The sequence below is a fragment of the Choloepus didactylus genome, chromosome 18 (assembly GCF_015220235.1).
Source record: "Choloepus didactylus isolate mChoDid1 chromosome 18, mChoDid1.pri, whole genome shotgun sequence".
Classification (NCBI taxonomy): Eukaryota; Metazoa; Chordata; class Mammalia; order Pilosa; family Megalonychidae; genus Choloepus; species Choloepus didactylus.
Window position 1 is genome coordinate 11,162,097 of NC_051324.1, and position 21,871 is coordinate 11,183,967.

At 45.4% G+C, this 21,871-nt stretch overlaps 1 protein-coding gene and 1 pseudogene across 2 annotated transcripts; both read left to right on the plus strand.

The window, feature by feature from the left end:
• The first annotated feature begins 1,573 nt into the window (after window positions 1-1,573).
• Window positions 1,574-5,161, plus strand: LOC119513838 (asialoglycoprotein receptor 1). Of its 2 annotated transcripts, none has more exons than XM_037809290.1 (9): window positions 1,574-1,788; window positions 2,083-2,194; window positions 3,332-3,448; window positions 3,586-3,681; window positions 3,792-3,863; window positions 4,097-4,183; window positions 4,285-4,436; window positions 4,513-4,619; window positions 4,736-5,161. In XM_037809290.1, exons 2-9 carry the CDS (start codon window positions 2,125-2,127, stop codon window positions 4,890-4,892), a joined length of 858 nt encoding a protein of 285 aa, XP_037665218.1. In that variant the 5' UTR covers window positions 1,574-1,788; window positions 2,083-2,124; the 3' UTR covers window positions 4,893-5,161. The 2 variants fall into 2 exon arrangements, with proteins under 2 accessions (XP_037665218.1, XP_037665217.1); XM_037809289.1 differs by having other exon boundaries at window positions 2,106-2,194.
• Window positions 5,162-16,178: 11,017 nt separating this feature from the next.
• On the plus strand, window positions 16,179-16,703 carry LOC119514986 (annotated as a pseudogene).
• Window positions 16,704-21,871: the final 5,168 nt, after the last annotated feature.

Here is a 21,871-nt window from a genome sequence, read left to right on the forward strand (position 1 = left end):
GTGTGATTTTCAGCACTGGTTCCACGCTGAAATGACTATTGTGGTTATCAGATTTCACAAACTTCTTATTCCAGTTTAACATATAAACCGAAATGCACACAGGTCATAAGTGAATAGCTTCCTGCATTTTTACAACCTGAACACATTTGTGTAATCAGCATCCAGATCAGGATGCAGAATATTCCATCACCCCAAAAGCCCCCGTGCACATTTCCAGTCATTCTGCAATGGTAATCACTGTTCTGACCGAAACAGCAGACATTAGTTTGCCTGAATAAGCCAGATTTTTTTTTTTTAATTGGAGAAGTTGTAGGTTTACAGAAAAATCATGCAGAAAATACAGAGTTCCCATGTTATCCCTGATTATCGACACCTTGCCTTAACGTGGTACCTTCGTTACAATTGATGAAAGCAGATTATTATCATAATATTAACCATAGTCCATAGTTGACATTAAGGTTCACTGTGTTTTACAGTCCTATTGAATAAACCAGATTTTAAGCAATAATAAGGGTGATTGTTGAATTAACACCCCAACAGCTGCCAAAATTATTGGCCAGTCTCAGCACGTGTAAACAACACTGGGGTTTCCATGATTCACACAAACGCGGGCACACATTTTATGCAAGAGATGTGTTCCTGAATATCCCACATAATTCAAAACTCCCATAATCCAAGACTAGTTCTCTCATTGAAATTACCATAAAGGTAGGATTTGTATGACTTCACTTGGGGACCTAAAGCAAAGCTTTTTAACCTCTTTGATATCGCCCAGCTTCCAACGAGCACAATACTAATCCATAGGCTCCTCTCCGGACCCCCCCACCCCCAGGGGCTGGGAGGGACCCTGGGGCCAGCCCTGCCAACACGATGGGATCTGGTGGTGGGTCCGGAGGGCAGAGGGGTTCTGGGGGCAGCGCCTGGGCCCTGGACTCAGGCTACCCAGATCCCCGTCCTCCCTCGGCCGCTCCCTGTACTGTGACCTGGGTCAGCTCCTACTTTTTGGGGTGCCCTCTGCGGGCGGATGTGACCTGGGGAGAATGGGGGGAGTTAAGGCCTGAAAATCCTCTGCACGCAGTAGGAGTCAAGTGGAGGTTGGGTGGGCACCCAATCCCAACTTGGGGGGGGTGGGGAGCCAGCTCTCCCGCAGCCCCCTGCACTCGTTCCCCTTCCCGCCCCCTGCTGCGGGAGGACTTTACTCCCCTGGAGCCATCAGGGGAGCTGGGGAGCGTGGCCTCTGAGCCCCCCGGAAGCCGGGGCTTGGGAGCCAGGGTCACAGCCCCAGGTTGGGCAAGAGCAGAGGGCCGGCGCCTCTGATCCTGCTCAGGGGTATTTGGAGACACCAACAGTTCTGGGAACTTCGGAGGCGGGATGTGAAAGGGGGGTGGGGGAAACAGCGGCCGGCAGCCCCGGCCCCTCCTGGCCTGGCTCCCCCCCAGATCATGAATGAGGAGGGAGGTGACTCCTTCCCTCCCAGGGGAGGAGAGCAGAAGCCAGCCCGTCCCCCACTCGCACCCCCCACCCCCCGAGTTCTAAATTCGTCTCCACTTCTGTTTACTGTTCAAAGTCCTGGGCACAGGAGATGCCAGGTTAGGAGTGCTTGGACACACGGACACGCGGACGCACAGACGCCCAGGGCTCAGGGCCCTCGCATGGACACTGCCCCCTCCCCGACCACCGTCCAGTGCTGTCCACGCACCCCAGTTCTCCAGGCTTTTAGTCCCCTCCTTAGCTGGGATCTGCCCAGCACTGAGGGACCCAGGAGTCAGACCTTGAGACTTTCCACAAGTAAAACGGGAAGAAAGACGGGGACAGGATGGGGGAGCATGTGGGGGACGGGATGGGGGAGCAGGTGGGAATGGGATGGGAGGTCGGGGGGACTGACTGGGGGGGAACTTGGGGTCAGGGAGGGGTGGGGTTGGGTGGGGACACTTCAGAGGATGGATTTTGAATGTCAGGCCTGGGAGGGAAAGGAGGAGAGAAGGGAGGTCTCCAGGCAGCCCCCAGCCTCCGTCAGACCTGGAAAGGAGCAGGATCCCCCTCTCAAGCTCCAACTCAGGTCAGCCCCACCCTCACCCCCAGCCTCGGCCTTTTCGTGGTCCCAGGGCCAGCCCCAGACCGATCATGACGAAGGAATATCAAGATCTTCAGCATCTGGACAATGAGGAGGGTGACCACTACCAGCTGAGGAAAGGTGAGGGGTTGCCTCTCCCCCCATTTCCTCAGCACAGCTCCTGCTTTCCTCTACTTCTGGGTCTGCCCCCCTCACTCGGAGAGCTGTGACTGAGCCCCTCGCAGGGGGAGTGCAGGGTGCGGGGTTGGAGTCCCTTTCTGGGTGGCAGATGCCCAAGGCCTCTGCGGGCCTCCTGACCCTCACGCTGGCACCCACCTCTGAGGACCCTGGAGTGTGGGAATATCTGGAAGCCAGAGTGGTGAGGTCGCCCCTGTTTGTTTTAAAAAATTAGGCCCTCTTCAGACACCCAGTGGGCCTTGGCCATGTGTGTTCATGTGTGAATGGGATCAGTTTGGTTCTGGGGGGAAGGTTTCTGGGAGGAGCCTGAGGCGAGAGCTTGTGAAGGAACAGGAGCTTCTAAGGGGCAGAGCTGGAGAGGGTGAAGAAGCGGGAGCGTGGGAGACCCTGAGAAAGGGTCATTCCTGGAGGGGCCTGCTCTGGGGCCACTGTTTAGGGTAACAGGGCAGCGGAAGGGTCTGGCCTCGGGGTCCTTAGGTGTGGAGTGGAGGGAGCAGGGCCGGGTCTCTGGGGGTCTCTAGTCTGAGAGGGGATGAGATGCTCCTGCATTAAAATCCAGCTCCCTTTCTTTCTCATGTGAGCAGGGAATGCTGTTTCGGTTGAGGAAGGATGAAGTTTGGGGGGATGGGGAGTGGGCAGTGCACTTTGAAGGGGGAAGGGGCCGCAGGGGAGGACAGCATGGCAGGGAGCATGGTGAGAGGCGTCGTTTCTGGTCTCCCTGGGATGGGGGGCCACGAGGAGCCTGATGTCTGGCTACCCCACCTTCCCTGCCTGCACCCAGCCAAGGAGGGTTAGGATCCAAGCGACGCCCTTGCTGGCCACCAACCCCACCCACCCCAGCCACCTCTGCTGCACAAACCCCACCCTTAAGTCTCTGCGCCCTGAGGCACACCAGCTGCCTGCCCCCCACCCCTCACCTCTCCAGTGGCCTCTGACCCCTCAGGTCACCCACTGCCCAGATTTCTTTTCCTACTTGGGTCTTCCCAGTTCTGGCCCTTGCCTGCTCGCCCCGCAGGACCCCAAGGCCGCCCCCGGCTCCCCGCTGGCCCCGCGCCCCTGACCCGCGCGCTCCTCCTGCAGGGCCGCCCCCGCCGCAGCCCCTCTTCCGGCGCCTCTGCTCCGGGCCCCTCCTCCTCCTGCTCGCCCTGGGCCTCAGCCTCCTGCTGCTGGTGGTTCTCTGCGTCATCGGATCCCAGAGTGAGTGGCCCGGGGTGGGCGGGGAAGGGCGCACAAAGAGGGGTTTGGTGGGGGACAGGGGGGAGGGGGAGTGATGGGTGCCCTGGTGCGGGACGCGGCGCCCTCATTTTGTCCTGTCCGCACCCTCTCCTGCCCAGACTCCCAGCTGCGGGGAGAGCTGCGCTCCCTAAGAGAGACTTTCCGCAACTTCTCAGACAGCGCCGAGGCCGACGTCAAGGAGCTGAGCACGCAGGGTGTGGGCCGGGGGCGGGGCCGGGGGCGGGGCCGGGGGCGGGCCGAGGCCGGGGGCGGGGCCTGGGGCGGGGCCGGCGGCGCGGGGACACTGAGCCTGTCCCTCCCCTAGGAGGTGGTGTGGGCAGAAAGATGAAGGCCCTGGAATCCCAGCTGGAGAAACAGCAGAAGGAGCTCAGTGAAGGTGGGAGAGAACGCGTGTGCTCGCGTGTTCATGTGCTTGGGCAAGTGTGTGCATGTGTGCGTGTGTGCAAAGTACAGGGGGGTCTCACGCCAAGCCATGAGGTCTTGGGGCTGGGGCATCTGCTATTGGTCTCCAGGCCCCTGTATGGCCCCCCACCCCCAGCCCACACTGACCTCATCTCCCTGTCCTGGCCTCCCCGCGCTGCCCCGTTTGTCTGTCTTCTGTCTCCCCAGATCACTCCAGCTTGCTGCTCCACGTGAAGCAGTTTGTGTCTGACCTGCGTAGCCTGAACTGTCAGATGGCCGTCCTACAGGGCAACAGTGAGGAGGCGGGGGTGCCAGCCCCTCTTTCCCGCCCTCCCCCTCCTTCCCCCCCGGGCAGCAGCCCAGCCCCTCTACCCTCCCTCTGCCCTCTCTCCCAGGCACTGAAAAGCCCTGCTGCCCAGTTAACTGGGTGGAGCTGGAAGGCAGCTGCTACTGGTTCTCTCGCTCCGGGAAGCCCTGGGCCGAGGCGGACAAGTACTGCCAGCTGGAGAACGCCCACCTGGTGGTCATCACCTCCTGGGAGGAACAGGTGAGCATCCCAGAGGGCCTCCCTGGGAGGCTGGCTGGTCTACGACGACGTCACCATCACCCTCTTCTCTCCCCAGAGATTCCTCCATCATCACATAGGCCCTGTGAACACCTGGATGGGCCTCACCGACCACTCTGGGTCCTGGAAGTGGGTGGATGGCACGGACTACGAGACGGGCTTCAAGTGAGTGCGTGTGTCCCCGGCGGCCCCTCCAGCCCAGCCTGGCTGCTCCTGGGGGGCTTCTCAGGGACTTGGCTGAGGGTCTGCTCTACTGGGCCCACGTCTTCCCTTCAACTCAGGAACTGGAGACCAGAGCAGCCGGACGACTGGTACGGGCATGGGCTCGGGGGCGGCGAGGACTGCGCCCACTTCACTGACGACGGCCGCTGGAACGACGACGTCTGCCGGAGGCCCTACCGCTGGGTCTGCGAGACAGAGCTGGGCAAGGCCAGCTAGGAGCGCCTCGACCCCTAATTTATTCCCTCAATGTCTTGACCTGCCAAAGGGGTCCGCGATTGGGAGTCCTCCTATCTGGGGGCCTCCTCCACCTTCTCAGAGATTTTCTTCTAGGATTTTAAGGGAAGGGGGAAGGATGGTGTCTGAGGAGTGTAGAATAATGTTTGGAGGTGTCGGGAGCTTGGAACCCAGGCCATGTTCTGCAATTTGCTATAAAGATTATTATTGCCAACTTTTTTTTTTTTAGAGTAAAAGGAAGAGATATGTACTTAAAAATTGTATGAGTTTTTGCTTATTGTGAATAATGAAATGGGAGAGGGCTGCTTGGCCTGAGGATGCCTTTGGAATGCTGTGTGTTGTCATGGGAACTGAATGGGTTTTGGCCCAGAGGGCCTGGGTTAGGAGCCCAGTTGTGTTATTTACAGGTATGTGAGTTTGGGCCACAGCTATAAAATAGTATCGTTACTAGGGAGCATCCTACTTCCAGCAATATCCCCAGGAAGCTCCCCAATGGGTTGAGTGTTTCAAAAGCTTTGAATGAAGCTCATTGGTATCCGTTCATTCATTACAGTAAACAGAGGCAGTGTCCACAGACCCACTAACAGGGAACCTCCAAGATGAGCCCACAGCCAAGAATCACCAAACATAGAGGAAAACCGGGATCATGGAGGAGAAACACCAAAACAAACAGAATCCGCCACCGAGAGCAGGTGACCAGGACAAACTGATTAAGACACTTGTGGGATTAAACAAAAATTGACAAGGCATTAGTCCACAAGTAAGACCCCAACCCTTCCCAAAAAGGAGATATGCTCTGACCACAATAAAATTACAAACAAACACAAAAGTACAGCCAAAAAACATCTATCAACATATACATTTCTCACCATCTTTCTAAATAGTTTTGAGTTGAAGAAAATCAAAATGAAAAAGTCAAGTGACTTAGAAATGAATGATGAGGCCACTATATATTGAAATTGGGGAAGAAGTGTGTAGCCTTCAGTGCATTTATTAATAAACAAGAAAGGCTGAATTCAAATAAGCTAAGATTTAAACTCAAGAAGCTGGTTAAAGAATAACAAAATAAATCCTCCAAAATAGGAGGAATTTATAAAAATGCTAGAAAAATGAATGAAATATAAAGTAAAAAGAGTAGATACGATCAATAAAGGAAAATCAGATTCCTGGAAAGGCCAATGAAATAAACAAATCTGAAGGTGAAAGAAAAAGAAAACACAAGTAACTTTAGAAGGGAAAAAGGTTATATAATATGGATATAGAGAATGTAATTATGTAACACTTCCATGTTTAAAACAGCAAGGTAAAGATAGTGTTTCCCAACATTGTTGTAATTTCTAGGTTACTCTCTTGGAAACAGAGGTTATAACTTCCAAACTTATAAAGAGAAAATAGAGAAAAAAATATTAATCCAAAGGAAGGCAAAAAACAAAACAGAAAGATTAACCCCCCAAATATAAATTAGTTATGAATCCCAAATATGTTGCTGATTATATTAAATGCAAAAGACTAAATGATCTAAGTTAAAAGACAAAAAATTCCAGACAGAATACAAAATAAAATCCTACTCTATGCTCAAGAGACACATCTAAAACAGAAAGGCTGACAATAAAAATGTGAAAAAGATATATACCCGGAGTTAACCAAACTGTGAGTTAAGGGTACAGTCCTCTAGACGGCGAAGTCCACCCAAGACTTCTGACACCATCTGCAAGTTGAGGGGTTCCCCCAAACCACTCTCCAATTTGATAATGCCATAGACTCACAGAACTCAATGAAACCTGTTATACTCATGGTTATATTTATTACAGGAGAAGGATACAGATTAGAATAAGTCAAAGGAGAGATGCTTAGGTCAGGATCTGGAAAGATTCCAAATGTGAAGCTTTCTTTGTCTTCAGGGTTGTGTTACCCTCCGGGCATTTAAGTGTTACAATATGCAAGGAGTATTGCCAAACTTGGGAGCTCACACGAATTTCTGTATCCAAGTCAGAGGTGGAGCTCATGTCAGATGACCCAAAGCTTCAACCCTCTAATCACACGGTTGGTCTTTCTGGCATGGCCAGCCCCACCCTAAGACTCTGGTGTGGATGGCCCCACCTGGCATCGTCTCTTACCATAAACTATCAGGTATGGTCCTAGGGGCCCACCATGAAGACAAAAACCCACCTATCACTTGGGGAATCCCAGGTGTTAGATGCTACCTCTCAAAGGCCAGGCCTCTCTTTGGGGAGGCCAAATTCCTTACTGAACACTACATTGGGTAAATCCTAGCTAAAGTAATTTTATACAAAACATACTTCATAACAAAAAGTATTAGTAGAGATAAAGAGCATTAGTTCCTAATGATAAAAGTTTCAATTCAACAGCAGGATACAATAGTGTTAAATATGCATATATTGAACAACAAAGCCACAAAATATATGGAACAAAACTTTAGAAGTTTAAGAGATAGATAAATCTATATTTGTAGTTGGAGATTGTAACACATCTTTCTCAGTAACAGATTTTCCAGCAGACAAAAATTCAATCAAGATACAGAAGTTTTGAACCCCAGAAAGAACCATCACAACTCAATGGACATATTCAGTATGCTGTACCCACCAACTACAGAATACAAGTACACTGGAATTTTTAAAAAATTGAACAAATTCTGGGCCATAAAGCAAGTTTGAACATATTTCAAATAAACAATTTTCACTAAAGTGACCAGAAATGTAAAATTCCCATATAAAATATCAGCTAACCAAATCAAACAGTGTGTTAAAAGAGACATGTTTAAAGTAGCATTATATGCCAAGAGTTCAAAGATGGCTTAACATCTATTGATATAATAGATTTAGAGAGTTCAGAAGATTAAAGGAGTACAGAGGAAAACATTTACACACTGCAGAAAAAGCACTTGGCAAAATTCAATCTTATGATAAGATTGTGTAGCTTCCAGACTTCCCCTGTCTTTTTGCTCCAGACAAAATGTCTGCTCCACTCCAGCCATGGAACAAGAGAAATGAGAAATGAGAAAAGAGAAGGAAAATGGATCTTTCTTTCTCTCTCTCTTTCTCTCTGAGGATACTTCAGGAAATACTACTTCAGCTTACATTCTCTTTGCCCAGAACTAGTCCCGGGGCCACAGTTAGCTACAAATAGGGCAGAGAAGTGTACTCTTTTTTTTTTTCATGGGAACCATATTCCAGCTAAAAACCAGGAGATTCTATTAAGGTAGAGCAGGGGTCAGCAAACTATGGCCCACATGTATTCTTGTAAATAAAGTTTTATTGGAACATGGCCATGCTTATTTGTTACCTAATCTCTGTAACTGTTTTCATGCATCAAGAGCAGGGTTGAGTAGTTGGGGCAAAGACTGTATGGCCTACAAAATCTTAAATATTTACTATCTGATTCTTTGCAGTAAAGGTTTGCTGGTCCCTGGTGTAGAGAAAAGGGGGGAATGGATAATGGGAGTCAGTTAAAAGCCTCTGCCACGCTGCTATTACTGCTCCTGTTTAACAATGTGCTGGGCCCAGCACCAGGAAAGAACAGACTTTTTCTAACCTGTATCCTTCTTCTGGAAAGGAAGAGATAAAACAAGATGATCGTCAACATAGGAAATCAACACCATCAAAAGACAAACCATTAGACTTAATAAGAGACTTCAGCAGGTGTATTAGTCAGCTGCCACTGCAATAACATGTAAAGAATGTAGAAGAAAAAATTAAAATTCTTTCCAAGTCAATGTATAAATTCAATGCAATTAACATAATCTTTTTCAAAAATGAATATGGAAAAGTGAAACTCAATTTGGGAAAAAAAAAATCGGGGGAAGAGAAACTAGCCCAGGCAGACATTAATATAGTATAAAACCACATGAATAAAAACAGTATGGTAATGAAACACACAAATAGACTGATGGGATGGAATAGAGAGCCCAGGCAGATCTAAGAGTAAATGGAACTTAAAGACATAATGAAGGGGGCATGTCAAATTGTTGGGGAAAAAGGCGTTATTGGGAAAGCTGGCTTTCTATATAAAAAATAGCATCACATACAAAGGTGGACCCTGGGGCACTGCCGAGATGTCCACTGGATGCTGTTGGGCAGCCAGGAACCAGAGCAATCGCGGCGCCTACAGATGGCAGAGTTATCCAAATGGGGCAAGTGTGTCTGATGGGTCAACACCCAGTGTTTAGAAACAGTGAACAGATGTACACTCAGCAACAGGGACAGACCAAAAAGCAGTGCTGAATGAATGAAAAAAGTAAAACAAAAACAAAAACAAAAACCAGGATGTCATCGATAACACAACATTACTCAAGTTACAAGCATGCTCACCCAATAACATGACTTAATTTTCAGAGACTCACACATTTTCAAGGACATATGTTAGACCCATTCGAATGGTTGCTTACAGAAGGGAGAAGATGGGAGATCGCAGCCAGGATGAAGGAGAAACATGAATGCAGGAGAAGGGGTGTGTGAGGTTGATGCTGAGAGCAGGTCTGAGCCTGGGGGTGTGAGAAACTCCAACCCTGTCCCAACCTCTACACCGGGCAGCTCTGAGAAACCTTTCCACTAAGTCAAGGTCAAAATCAGGAGGTCTAGCACCACCTGGATAGCTCCAGATATCAACCCAGAGAAAGAAGTAAGAATAGAAATATTCCTAATTAAGCTTCTAGCACTCACTACCTGCTTAAAGGAAATACAGACGAGAGAGAAACATGAACGTGGAGGTGCCTTCAGGCAAATTCTGATGGTAGAAAATTTTGCAGGGCAAATTTCTTTTTCTTTTCAACAGATAAATGGCAGGAATGAAAAAGAGGGAGGGGGAATTGTAATAGATCAAAAGAGCATGAAGAGACATATCAATTACATGCAATGTGTGGAATTTGGATCTTGATTTGAATAGACTAATTGCAAAAAGGCATTATGGGAAAAGCAGATAAACTTGAGAATTGAATAAAGTGTTGGTATGATAAGAATATCGTAGTCAAGTTAGAAACAAGAGAATCTTCTGTTTTGAGAGAGAGAGAGAGACCTGCTGTAATACTGACAGGTGAAATTGTCTCTCTGGGATTTGCTTTGAAATGATTCCGCAGGGTGGAGGGAGAAAGTGGGAGGGGCCGTACATTGATAATTTACGTTGATAATTGTTGAAGCAGGATGGTGGATACAGTACACAGATATTCGTTATACTCTTTTCTCTACTTTTTTTAAAATGAAATTTTATTGAGAGATATTCACACACCGTATAATTCATCTTCTTCTCTCTCTACTTTTATATATATATATTTATTCAGTAGCGCTGAATCAGAAACGGTAGGGCCCAACAATATAGAAGACAATAAAAAAAATTGTAGGTAATAGATTTTACACATAGAGGTATAGAGGTATCATATTCTGCTTCTACAGAAGGGATAGATGACTGGGACAACTGAAATTAGGGGCAAACAATAGAATGGGATGAAATATTTGCAACATTTATAACAAGTAAATAATATCTGGAACATACAAAACTACAAAATAGCAAGAGAAAACCAACTCAGCAGAGAAACAGGCAAAAGATATTACAGTAAACATGTGTCATCTCTGCTTTAGGGCACCTCTTGTTACGTGGGTGCTAGAGGGGCACAGGTGACCAGAAGGACGACATTCTCCCTCATCTTCCTGGTGTAGCTGGAGGTGAGCATGTGCTTTAGGTATTGCTCAATGGATCCTCTCTCCCAGATCATGGAGTCTTCTTTTTTCTCTTAAAATTTTTTTTTTTTTATTAGAGCAGTTGTAGGTTACAGAAAAATCATGCATAAAGTGCAGAGATCCCATATAACACCCCCACAATAGTTTTCCCTATTATTAACATTTTGCCTTAGTGGGGTACTTTTGTTACAATTGATGAAACAATATTGTAATTATGTTATTAACTATAGTCCATAGTTTACATTAAGGTTCACTCTTTGTGTTGTAGGGAGGTTGAGTCTTTGAGTGCATAACACAAATTTTTGGTAATCGTTGAGGGGTCGTGTTTAAGTCTTTAAGAAATTGTTAAGTAAAAAATGCAAGCTGCAAAATAATATACACAGTTTGATCTTATCTTTATGTATTTCCCTCTGTATTAGTCAGGGTTCTCCGGGGAAAATGAACCAACAGGATATAGAATGTAAATTGAAATACAATGTAAAGATTATAATATAAATATTACGTAAAGATTATGAGATTCATTATAGGAATTGGCTCATGCAACCATGGGGATTGGCAAATTCAAATTCCGTAAGGCGGGCCTCAAGCTGTGAACTCTGATGAAGGTTTTCAGTGAATTCCCTGGGAGAAGCTGGCTGGCTGAAGTAGACAGGGAAATTCTTTGTTCTTACTGCAAAAATAATCAGTTTTCCTTTTAAGGCCTTCAACTGGTTCGATGAAACATCTCTCATTGTTGAAAGCAATCTCCCTAGTTGATTGTAGATGTAATCAGTCATAGAAGCACTCAATTTACTGGTGATTTAAATCCATGAAATAGCCTCACAGTAACAATCAGGCCAGTGCTTCCTTGACTAAACAACTATGAACAATAACCTAGCTAAACTGACACGTGAACTTAACCATCACAGTCCATCCCTTGTCAGATTGGCACCCATATGCATCTCCTTAAATCATATTTAATCTCTAAATAAAAACAATAACAGTTATGTTTTTGTCTAACAATACTCAACTACACTGTGTACAAACAGAAACACACTCTTTCCCTAGAAGACGGTGCAAGTCTTTGGGTAATATTCAGTCTTAAATTTAATATGCTGTAAAGTTAAATATTATGACATAAAGTTAATACAACTTACCTTATATGATAAGGGGATAAGATAGGGAAGAAAGTGAAGATATTTGCTTTATGTATATATACAAAAATATCCATAACAAAACAAGGAAGAAATATTCATAATCATTACAGTCCTCGTTTCTGTAACTGATCACATGGTCATAGCTTGTATTTATGGCTGCCTTCTTCCACTACCCATTCCATATTCCCTTTACCCTCAGCTGTCCATAGTTTTTGCCTGGTGGGGTGAGCCAAACCTTCATTCCTGAAGTTTCTGGGCTATTAGGTAGTCTACCCTTGATTGGGTTGTTTCAGTTTTCCATTGACTCTAATCACAGGGCATGGAAATACTGAGAGATGCCCTAGGGGATCTCCTTGTCTTCCAGGAAACTCTTCTTTATTGAAGCAGCAGTCCTATTTCCCCTTGATAGTCAGGATCAATCGCCCCAGCCAGTACAATAATTCTCTTCTTTAGCTGTTAATTCAGAGGCATGAGGAGCCCAAAGTGACCAAGTGGCAGTCTTAACTTCCAGTTCAATGGAGTTATTGTTGTATCTCCTGGTGAAAACACTTCTCCTTTTGGAACTAAGACCTATAGACCAGTAGAGCTTAAGGTTGCGGGGACAGTGGAAAACTAGGGGTGATAGTCAGTGGTGCCACTCCCATTTCCACCCCTAGATTCCTGAATCCATGAATCCTGGCTATGGAAGAAACACCACCATAGAATGGATGCTGATTCAGAGAATACGCAGCCTCGTGGAGAACACTGCCCCAGCCCTGCAAGGTATTGTCACCCAGATGGCACTGTAATTATCTTCAAAATGCCGTTCCACCATTCTGTCAGTCCAGCTGCTTCAGGATGATGGGGACCATGGTAAGACCAGTGAATTCCACGAGCACGTGCTCATTCTTGCACTTCATTTGCCATGAAGGGGGTTCCTTGATCAGAAACAATGCTGTGTGGATTACCATGATGGTGGATAAGGCATTCTGTAGGTCCATGGATGGTAGTTCTGGCAGAAGCATTGCGTGCAGGGAAGGCAAACCCATATCTGGAGTATGTGTCTATTCCAGTTAGAACAAATCACTGCCCCTTCCATGATGAAAGTGGTCCAATGTAATCAACCTGCTACCAAGTAGCAGGCTGATCACCTCGGGAAGTGGTGCCTTATTCAGGACTGAGTGTGGGTCTCTGCTGCTGGCAGATTGGGCACTCAGCAGTGGCTGTAGCCAGTTTGGCATTGGTGAGTAGAAGTCCATGTTGCTGAGTCCATGTATAACCTCCGTCCCTACCACCATAGCCACTTTGTTCATGAGCTCATTGGGCAATGAGAGGCTTAGCTGGGGATAGAGCTTGATTAGTATCAACAGAACAGGTCTTCCTATCCACTTGATTATTAAAATCCTCCTCTGCTGAATCCACCCTTTGGTGAGCATTTACATGGGACTCAAATATCTTCATGTTTTTGCCCACTTGGAAAGATCTAACCACATACCTCTCCCCAGCTCTCTTTGTCACTGATTGCCTTCAACACCCTACTCCCCCTAAAAACCCCCCACAACAGGTTGCTTTCCTCTTGTGTTTGCTTCTCTCCTTCTCCGTGGATCTCCATGCTCAAACACTTTTCCATTAAAAAACCCATCCTTGACTGTCCTTCTGCCTTCAACCACTGTCTTCTCTCTCCCTCTTTAATGCCTCAAGTTAAATGTGCTTTGGGAATAAAGGGAGGGGCCTTGGCCTGGAATTGGGGTGAAGGAGACCAGAGAGGGCTTCAGTACTGTAGAGGGGTTACAAGCTTGTCAGAGTTGTTAAGGGGTGGGGGGTGGGGAGTAAGGCACCTAAACCTGGAGAACTGAGAATACTTGGTTTACGGCAGGACATACGTGTGTGTGTTCACACACATCCTGGGGAGAAGGGTCAGAGAAAGGAAATTGTGTCTATCCATCAAGGATTGTTGATTCCTCTACCCCTGGTTCTCTGGAGGGCCAATTTAGCCATTCTTGCTTCTTGCCCTAGCCAAGTGGAGGCCCATCCCACAGCAGCTCACTCTCTCCTCCCTGAAGCAACACCGAGCATGGCTTCTATTTCTCGGCCAGGCCATCCAACAGCTCTGTAGGGGTGGGTGGGATCTTCTTGGCCGTAGGGAAACCAGCTGGCTCGAGAGATCCTCCTATAAAACCCAGTTATCTCGATATGAACCAGAATCCCAGAGGAAGCCTTAGTTTGAGTGTTCCCTAAGAGCAGAGCCTGAGAGAAACGCTGAGTCCTTTGAACTTGAGCAAGCACTTGGAGGCTTCTTGGACCCTTCAGGGTGGGCAACCCAAGAGGCAGAGCCTGTACTTCCCACTCTCCGGGGAGATGGGAGCTTGGGTGTTGTCCTTTGCAACACCACTGGGGACCTGGCATCACACCCAAAATGCTACTTTGGACATTGCATCACACATTTAATTTTATTACTGTCTGAGATTGAATTCTGATTGTTGAATGTGGTTGCATATTTTAGTGGTGATAATCCATGTTGACACCTTGTGTTTAAGATTTAGTTTCCAGTTTATAGATTAAAATGGGAGGAGCAAGTGAGTTGATTGCTCTCTTTGCTTTATTAAGCATGTGCTTAGAACAAGGAGGGGAATATGGTCACAGAACCTAAAGGCACTGATTGCTGTGTGACAGGAAGTAACAGGTGGTAGCATCAAAAGAATGACCAAGTCATTTGGGTGAAAAGAATGAAAAAGGGGAACTCCAGGATTGCAATATTTCCTACTGTCTGCATCCCAAAGGGGAAGTAGTCACCATTCTGGAGAAAACCCCTGAATCCAGATTTTTCATCACCTGACATGTAGACGAGCCAGTCTGGGAAGTGGGGGTAATCCAGCCTGAGCAGAACCTTCTGTGGTCACTCCTGAGTTGCCTCTGGGGCCAGCACCCTGTGGTAGAAAGGAGCCCTGCAATATCTTCTCTCACTTTAACAACAAGGTGTTATATTTAATGGCTAACTCTTCCTCAATCTCATCTGCATGATACAATCTTCCTTGGCTAAGGGACAGACAGATGATCAGGGAGCTTTTGGTGGGGCCCGATGAGGAATACATACTCTTGCATCCATATTACAATCCTTAATTTTGGTTATCTCTAAGAAGGAGCTTTTTGGCACCATCTGGTGACCCTGATCTGGATCAGGTCCCACTGTGGATCCAGCACTACAGGATGCACCTTTCTGAGAGCTTGGATCCGGTTTGGGGAGCAGCAGCCAGGAGTATGAGTGACGGTCCAGGTGGGATGGGAATGGTATGTGTGTGTGTGGGGGGAGGTATGAGCACCATATGGAGGTGAACACTGACACGCCCGATGAAGCAGAAGGGTGTCAGGATTCAAAGGGGTTGCCCGATTCCCACAAGCCGGGGTCCGTGCCTGCCAGCCCACTGTGGTGGCCTGTTTTCTAGTAGGACAAAAATCAAATCGTGTTAAACATCAGGCTGGGGCAGCAGGCCTATGGGGTTGGCTGGGAAAACCAAGCCTAGAGACAGGATTACCAGAGAGTGGGGCCACTTTCTCTGCATCTTGGTTTCACTCTTTCAGATCAACTCCTCCATAAGGCTATAACCACAGCTGCTGCTGCAACTCTGTTTTAGTGTCCTAAAATCGCCATGAACACAGAACAAAAGGGACACCCAATATGAGCAGGTCCACATAAGTCAGCTTTATGTTTTTCTCCTGAAAATCATATAAAAGAAATAAAGGGAATGAAAACACCTGGAAAACTTATTTTTTAATGACACTAGAAAATAGACAAATCCATAGATTCCAAAGCTCCAGCTGTGATTCGGCAGAAACTGCACAGGAGGAGGTGAAGTAGGGGACATGGCAAGAGGAAGAAGGGGCTGCAGTTTTTTTGAAAACCTGAACAGAGATACACGCCCTGAAGGTGAGAACATCACCGTGGTGTATCCTTGGGGTCTGGCAGGAGAACGGGGACTGAGGGAGCAAGGCTGGGGCTATGTCCTGTTGTCTGGCCAGAGAAGCAGGAGAGCTGAGTGCCACACAAACTTCTACAGCTGAGCCCTATTTGGAGGGTGCAGTCTGTCCCTTCTGCAGCCAAGGAGAGCCCCTTAGGGCTGTGCTGTTGGAGGCCACCTGTGAATGGTTGGCCCAGGAAAATACAACCCATTAAATAATAAGCACGAGAAAAGTAACTAGCACAGCATCAAAAGAAAACAAATGTGGAAAATGGCAGTAAAATTCACCAATGGGTGAAAAATACTCAGTGGAGAAATTTTGCCGTGGAGCGGATGGAAACTGTAACTAAACATTTTCCTAGGAATTAGAAGAATGAATGAAGCAATTATCCTGATTAAGGAAGGTAATATGTCATTGGTGTCTGTTGAATGGCTCTTGGAAGTTGTGCGCTCCAAGTAGGGGGTTAAAAATGGTTCTTGAGAGGAATGTTTCTGTCCAAAGAGAAAATGAGTTTAGCTCTGAGAAATGAGTGTGTAGTAGACAAATCAAAAAGGAAAAAAAAAAAAGGAAAAATAAAAAGAAGAAGAGAACTCCCTGGGGAACAGAAGCAAGAAATTAAAGATGCTTCTGAACTATTTGATACAGACAAAGATGAAGCAATAGTGTATCATGAGTTAAAGGTGACGATGAGAGCCCTGGGGTTTGATGTAAGAAAAGCTGATGGTGAATTACTGTCATAATTCTTAAAGATTGTGACAGAAAAGCCATATGGAAAATCACCTTTGAAGATTTTAATGAAGTTGTGACAGCCTGGATATTGGAAGGAGATCCGCATAAAGAAATATTGAAGGCATTTAAACTATCGATGATGATGATTCGGGTAAAATAAGCTGGAGGACTTTTAAACTTGTTGTCTGGGTGAAAATATGAGTTATGATGAATTTCAGGCTATGAGAAGTGAATCTGATAAAGACGGCAATGGAGAAATAAATCAAGAAGAGTTCATTGCCATTTTGACTGGTGACATTTAATGAATTACAAGGACAATCTCTAAGAAAGTTGCAGTTAACATCTTATATTCTGCTTTTGTGCCTGGAGCCATGTTAAAAAAAAAAAAAAAAAAGAAAAGAAAGAAATCAACTTAGTTCTTTTTTCAAAAAGGACCAAAAATCAGCATTTTATGTATTTGTATTTTAAAACAGTTTGGTTCATACCCAAACAGTTCCATTTTCTATTTATAATATAGCTTTTGTATAAAGTTTAAAAAGTTGGATTATGCTATACAGATTCCTTGAAGTATTATATTATTTAACATTAGTATTCACTTTTGTTTTGGTATAACGTTTTTCAGATTTTCATTAATCAAATGTTTATTTTATTAGTTAAAAAACCAAAAAAGGTAATAAAAAAAGCAGAAATGCAAGAGCCTGGGAATGAGATTTTTGGACAATAAGAACAGTTGAAATGCGAGCTGGCTGAATATCGGGAAGAAATGGAAGGAAAACGTCACAATCATTAGAGAAATGAAGATGAAAAAGGAGAACAGACGCTGGAAAATGCAGTAAGGGACATAAAAGAGAGACATGAAAGTGAACAAATGAAATGGAAATAAATGTAGAGTTAAAATGAATAACAGAAACTGATATATATCATATAATACATACAATATATTAATTTATTACATATACATTATTAAGACAGTGTATGTTATATTAATTGCATATATATATTTTAAAGCCCCGGGACTTGATCATTATTTCCCACACAAGGGCGGGTCTTGGCAGGACGCTGCAGGAGGCCCCCACTTGCCGGCCGTGGGCAGTTCTGCAGGACCGCGAAGACCCGGTCCCGCGCAGGAACATTCTGGAGATGCAGCGGTCCTGCCTGCCTGGCGTGGACGTCTCGCCCTTGCCGCACTTGGGGACCTCGACTCACGTCTCCTGCAAGTCTCCGAGTTGCAGTGCCCGTGGGAAGCCTTCACGTGGCCCCGGGGCTTCTTGTTGCGACGGTTGGTGCGCGCGTGGGTTTTGTTCTTGACCGACTGCGCGAGCGTGCGAGGGTGCCTGGGTGCAGCGCGTCCCCGCCGGCTCTTGGGCTTGTTGAAGAGGCTCAAGGTAGCAGGTGCGTTCTCAGCTCTCTCCCTTCTCCTCCGCGTTGCTGCTCCTTCTTGCAAATTAATATATTAACATATAATATATATTGTTACATTATATATTCTGCACATGACATGCAAAGGAGATTTAATAGATGCAGAGTTGGAATCTCCGAAGAAGAAAACCAAAGCAGTAGAACATACATGTAAAGCAATAATTCACGAAAGTTTTCCTGAAATAAGGAGACTTGATCTACATCTTGAAAGAGAACGCTGTATCCCAGGGAAAATTGACCACGAATGTTCATCACTAACACCTATCCTAGTAAAGTTACTGGATTTCAAAAATAAAGAATATTTTTGGAGCTGTCAGAAAAATAGATCAAGTCACTTATTGGGGAGGGGAGGGTGTAAAAATTAGGTTAGCCCATGCTGTTAAAAAAAACAAACAAACAGAAAATAACAAGTGTTGGAGAGGATATAGAGAAATAGGAGCACTTGCTTATTGCTGGGGGGAATGAAAAGTGGTGCAGCTGCTGTAGAAGAAGCTGTGGGAACTGTCTTAGCTCCTTGGAAAGCTCAGTATAGAATTACCACATGACCTGGCAATTCCACTACCAGGTATATACCCCCCCCCCCCAAAAAAAAAACAGAAAACAGGGACTCGAACAGATATTTGCACACTGATGTTCATAGTGGCATTTGCCAAAATATGGAAGCAATCCAAGTGTCCATCAACCAATGAATGGATAAATAAAATGTGGTCTATACATGCAATGGAATATTATTCAGCCATAAAAAGGAATGAGGTCCTGATACATACAACAACATGAATGAACCTTGAAGACTTCATGTTAAGTGAAATAAGCCACACAAAAAAGGACAAATAGTGTGTGACCTCACTGATTTGAAACAATTGGAATAAGCAACCTCATAGAGTCTGAATCTAGAATATAGGTTACCAGGGGACAGGGTGGGGAAGAAAATGAGAAATTGGGGCTTAAGATGTACTGGTTCTGTTTGGAATGATAGAAATGTTTTGGTAATGGATGGTGGTGATGTTAACACAACATAGTGAATGCAATTAACAGCACTGAAATATATATCTGAATATGATTAAAGGGGGGAAATGTTAGATTGTATATAGAGTAACAGAATAAACATTTTTTAAAAATCCATCGAACTAAACTACACAAACAGTGAACCCTGATAAACCATGGACTTCAGTTAATAGTACAAAAATGTGCTGTCATCAGTTATAACAAACGTTTCACAGCAATGCAAGGTGTTGGTGGTGGGGTGGTGTATTTTATGCATGATTGTTCTGTAAACCCACAACTTCTCTAATAAAGAAAATACCGCCCCCCCCCAAAAAAAAAAATCAGGCTAGTCTTGGATGTCCACAGACCCACACTGAATGCCCAAAGAATAAATCAGTAACTACAAGATACTCAAGGACAGAATATATGAGTTAGGCATTTTATAAGAAGGCGATTTTGAACAGGCTCGATATCAGGAAATATGGTCCCTTCTTGAAGAAATTACTGGGGGGTGAATTTGAGTCAATTGAGGGGTAACCAAGCAAATTTTGGCAAAAGAAAGGCAGCAAATGTTGGATATATTTGACATAGAATGAAGTCCAAAACAAAAGTTTGGTCATAGAATTGAGAGAGGGAGGAAGGGAAGATGGGGATATAAGTTAATTTATTCATTGTTCATAAAAAAATAAATTTGAGAAGCTGGATAATTTTCTAGGAAAATAGTATTTATCAAAAAGACCCCAGAAGCACATGCACTGCAGGCAGGGAAGGCAAACCTGTACACTAAATGATGATTCCAGTGGGGATACGCTATTGTCCCCCCAAGATAGAAAGGGTCTATGTCATTAGGTGGGTGACTGACTGGTCTTTTTCAACTCCCCGACCCCAGCCCTGGAGACCCAGCTTTTGTATTCCTTCCTTTACATTATACCAGGGAAGTTGGAGTTTCATTTTAATCTCATTCAATACTGGCTGCCATTAACCAACCAACCAAACTGTTAGAGCTGCTCTAAGTTACTTTAACTAACAGGGTGATCCCAGAATCTCTAGTAAGTGCACCGTATCAACCAAGTAACTAGGCAACATGTAGATCTGTCTTTCTCACCTGGTGGCTCAAAGTGGGCAATGGTTAAAGGGCAGCTTTGCCAGATCATGAGCAAGGACACTTGACCTTGATCAGATCCAGGACAGCATCACCGTCAGAGCTGCTTTGGCCATGGGTCATTCCAGAGGGCCACAAGGTGACTGGGGAAGGAGAGATGCCCGGTAGATGCCCCCAGTGGGGGGAGTGAGGCCTAGGCATGTGGCAGTGGCCAGAAACATACCTCTCAGCAAAAGCAAGGGGAGCTAGTGCGGCTGCAGAGTTCTAACCCACCTGGACATTTACAACCAGAGACTTCAGGAGAAGGGCATTTCCCAAATCTGGCACAGCCAATAGAAGTCACAGTGAACCAGGCTGAGAAGGAAAAGAGGATTTACTTACGCCAGCAGGAGACAGGGGAAGCTTTCCCAAATCTGCCTCCCAGATATATTTCTTCAGTTGGTTTTTATGCAGGTTCAGAGACAAAGGGAGATAATCATTTAATTAACATGCAACAAGAGTGATAGATGAAAGGCTTACCTATATAAAACTGGGAGGTTTGGGGCAATCTCCCCGAAGTGATTCTTTAATTGGCTAAACCCATTAGAGCAGGACAAAGAGAGTGAATCATTTTAGTTAACATGTGTGCCAGTTTGGATGTTTCATGTCCCCCAAAATGCCATTATCTTTGATGCAGTCTTTTGGCAGCCAATGTATTAGTGTTGATTGGGTTGGAACCTTTTGATTGGCTGTTTCCATAGAGATATGACCCACCCAACTGTGGGTGATGACTTTGATTGGATAATTTCCGTGGAGGTGTTACCCCATCCATTCTGAGTGGGTCTGAATTAAATCACTGGAGCCATATAAATGAGCTGACAAACAGAAGGAACTAGAGCAGTTGTGAGTGACATTTTGGAGAGCAACTGAGAGTGACACTTGGAAGAGGAGCTGCAGCTAAGAGAGGACAAAACGCCCCAAGAACATTTTGGAGAACGCCATTTTGAAACGCAACCTGGGAGCACGCAGACGCCAGCCACGTGCCTTCCCACCTAACAGAGGTTTTCCAGACATCATTGGCCATTCTTCTGTGAAGCATTAACAAACCAGAACAACATGTAATAGAGGTTTGGAGAACCCCAGCAATCTAGCCATTTCCTGTTTCCTTTAGGAACCAGGTGATACCTGTGAACGGTGCAAAGTTTACATTTACAATTTACATATTGTTGCAGACTTTACATCTTGCTTTTTTGTGAGACTAAATGTTTTCACCCCCTGCCTACTTCCCATTTTAAGATTACATTTAAAAGCTATTTTAGGTTATATTTTAAGGTTAATTTATAATTTTCTGCTTGTTTACAGTTTTAGGGTTCTATTTTAAAAGTCAGTGCTACAACTGGCCTTCTGGCTACAAGGGGCCTTGTCATTTAAGAGGCCAGGAGAGCAGATACCAGCATTACAGCAATCAGTGAGAGGTGGGGAGTGTTGGGGGTAAGAGTCACAAAAAGGACCATGTATTCATAGAGGCCTCTGTGCAAATGCAGAAGCTGTCCAGGAAGCAAATCTTTATGTTGGTCGTTAGAGGCTATGCTCATAAACTCTGCATTATACGCCCTTCCTGGACGGTTGCACATAAAATACACAGTCACCTCTGAAAATCTTGAATGCCATAAAATAACCAAATCCTCTAATAAAAAGCTCTCTCCATACAAATTAGGATTATTAAGTAATAAAGCCCTGCAAATGAGGAATGCAGCCAACAAGATTTGCCCGCTAATGGCTTCCTATGCTGGAATCCCAATTTAATTGATTAAATTCTTCATTTACAAGATGTTAGCACTGGCAGAGAAAGCCAGGTAAAATGATATCACTGCTTTCAACAGCTATACCCACTTGGAATGTTTTTCCTTTTAAGATCCCCCATCCCTCCAGCCCACCCCGGTGGACAATATCAATTAACTTGAGCTGCCACCATCCCTCTACCTC

Coding starts and splice junctions, on each gene's coding strand:
- LOC119513838 (XM_037809290.1), top strand. CDS start 2,125: ATGACGAAGGAATATCAAGATCTTCAGCATCTGGACAATGAGGAGGGT. Junction 2,195..3,331: donor CCACTACCAGCTGAGGAAAG/GTGAGGGGTTGC, acceptor CTCCTCCTGCAG/GGCCGCCCCCGCCGCAGCCC. Junction 4,437..4,512: donor TCACCTCCTGGGAGGAACAG/GTGAGCATCCCA, acceptor TTCTCTCCCCAG/AGATTCCTCCATCATCACAT.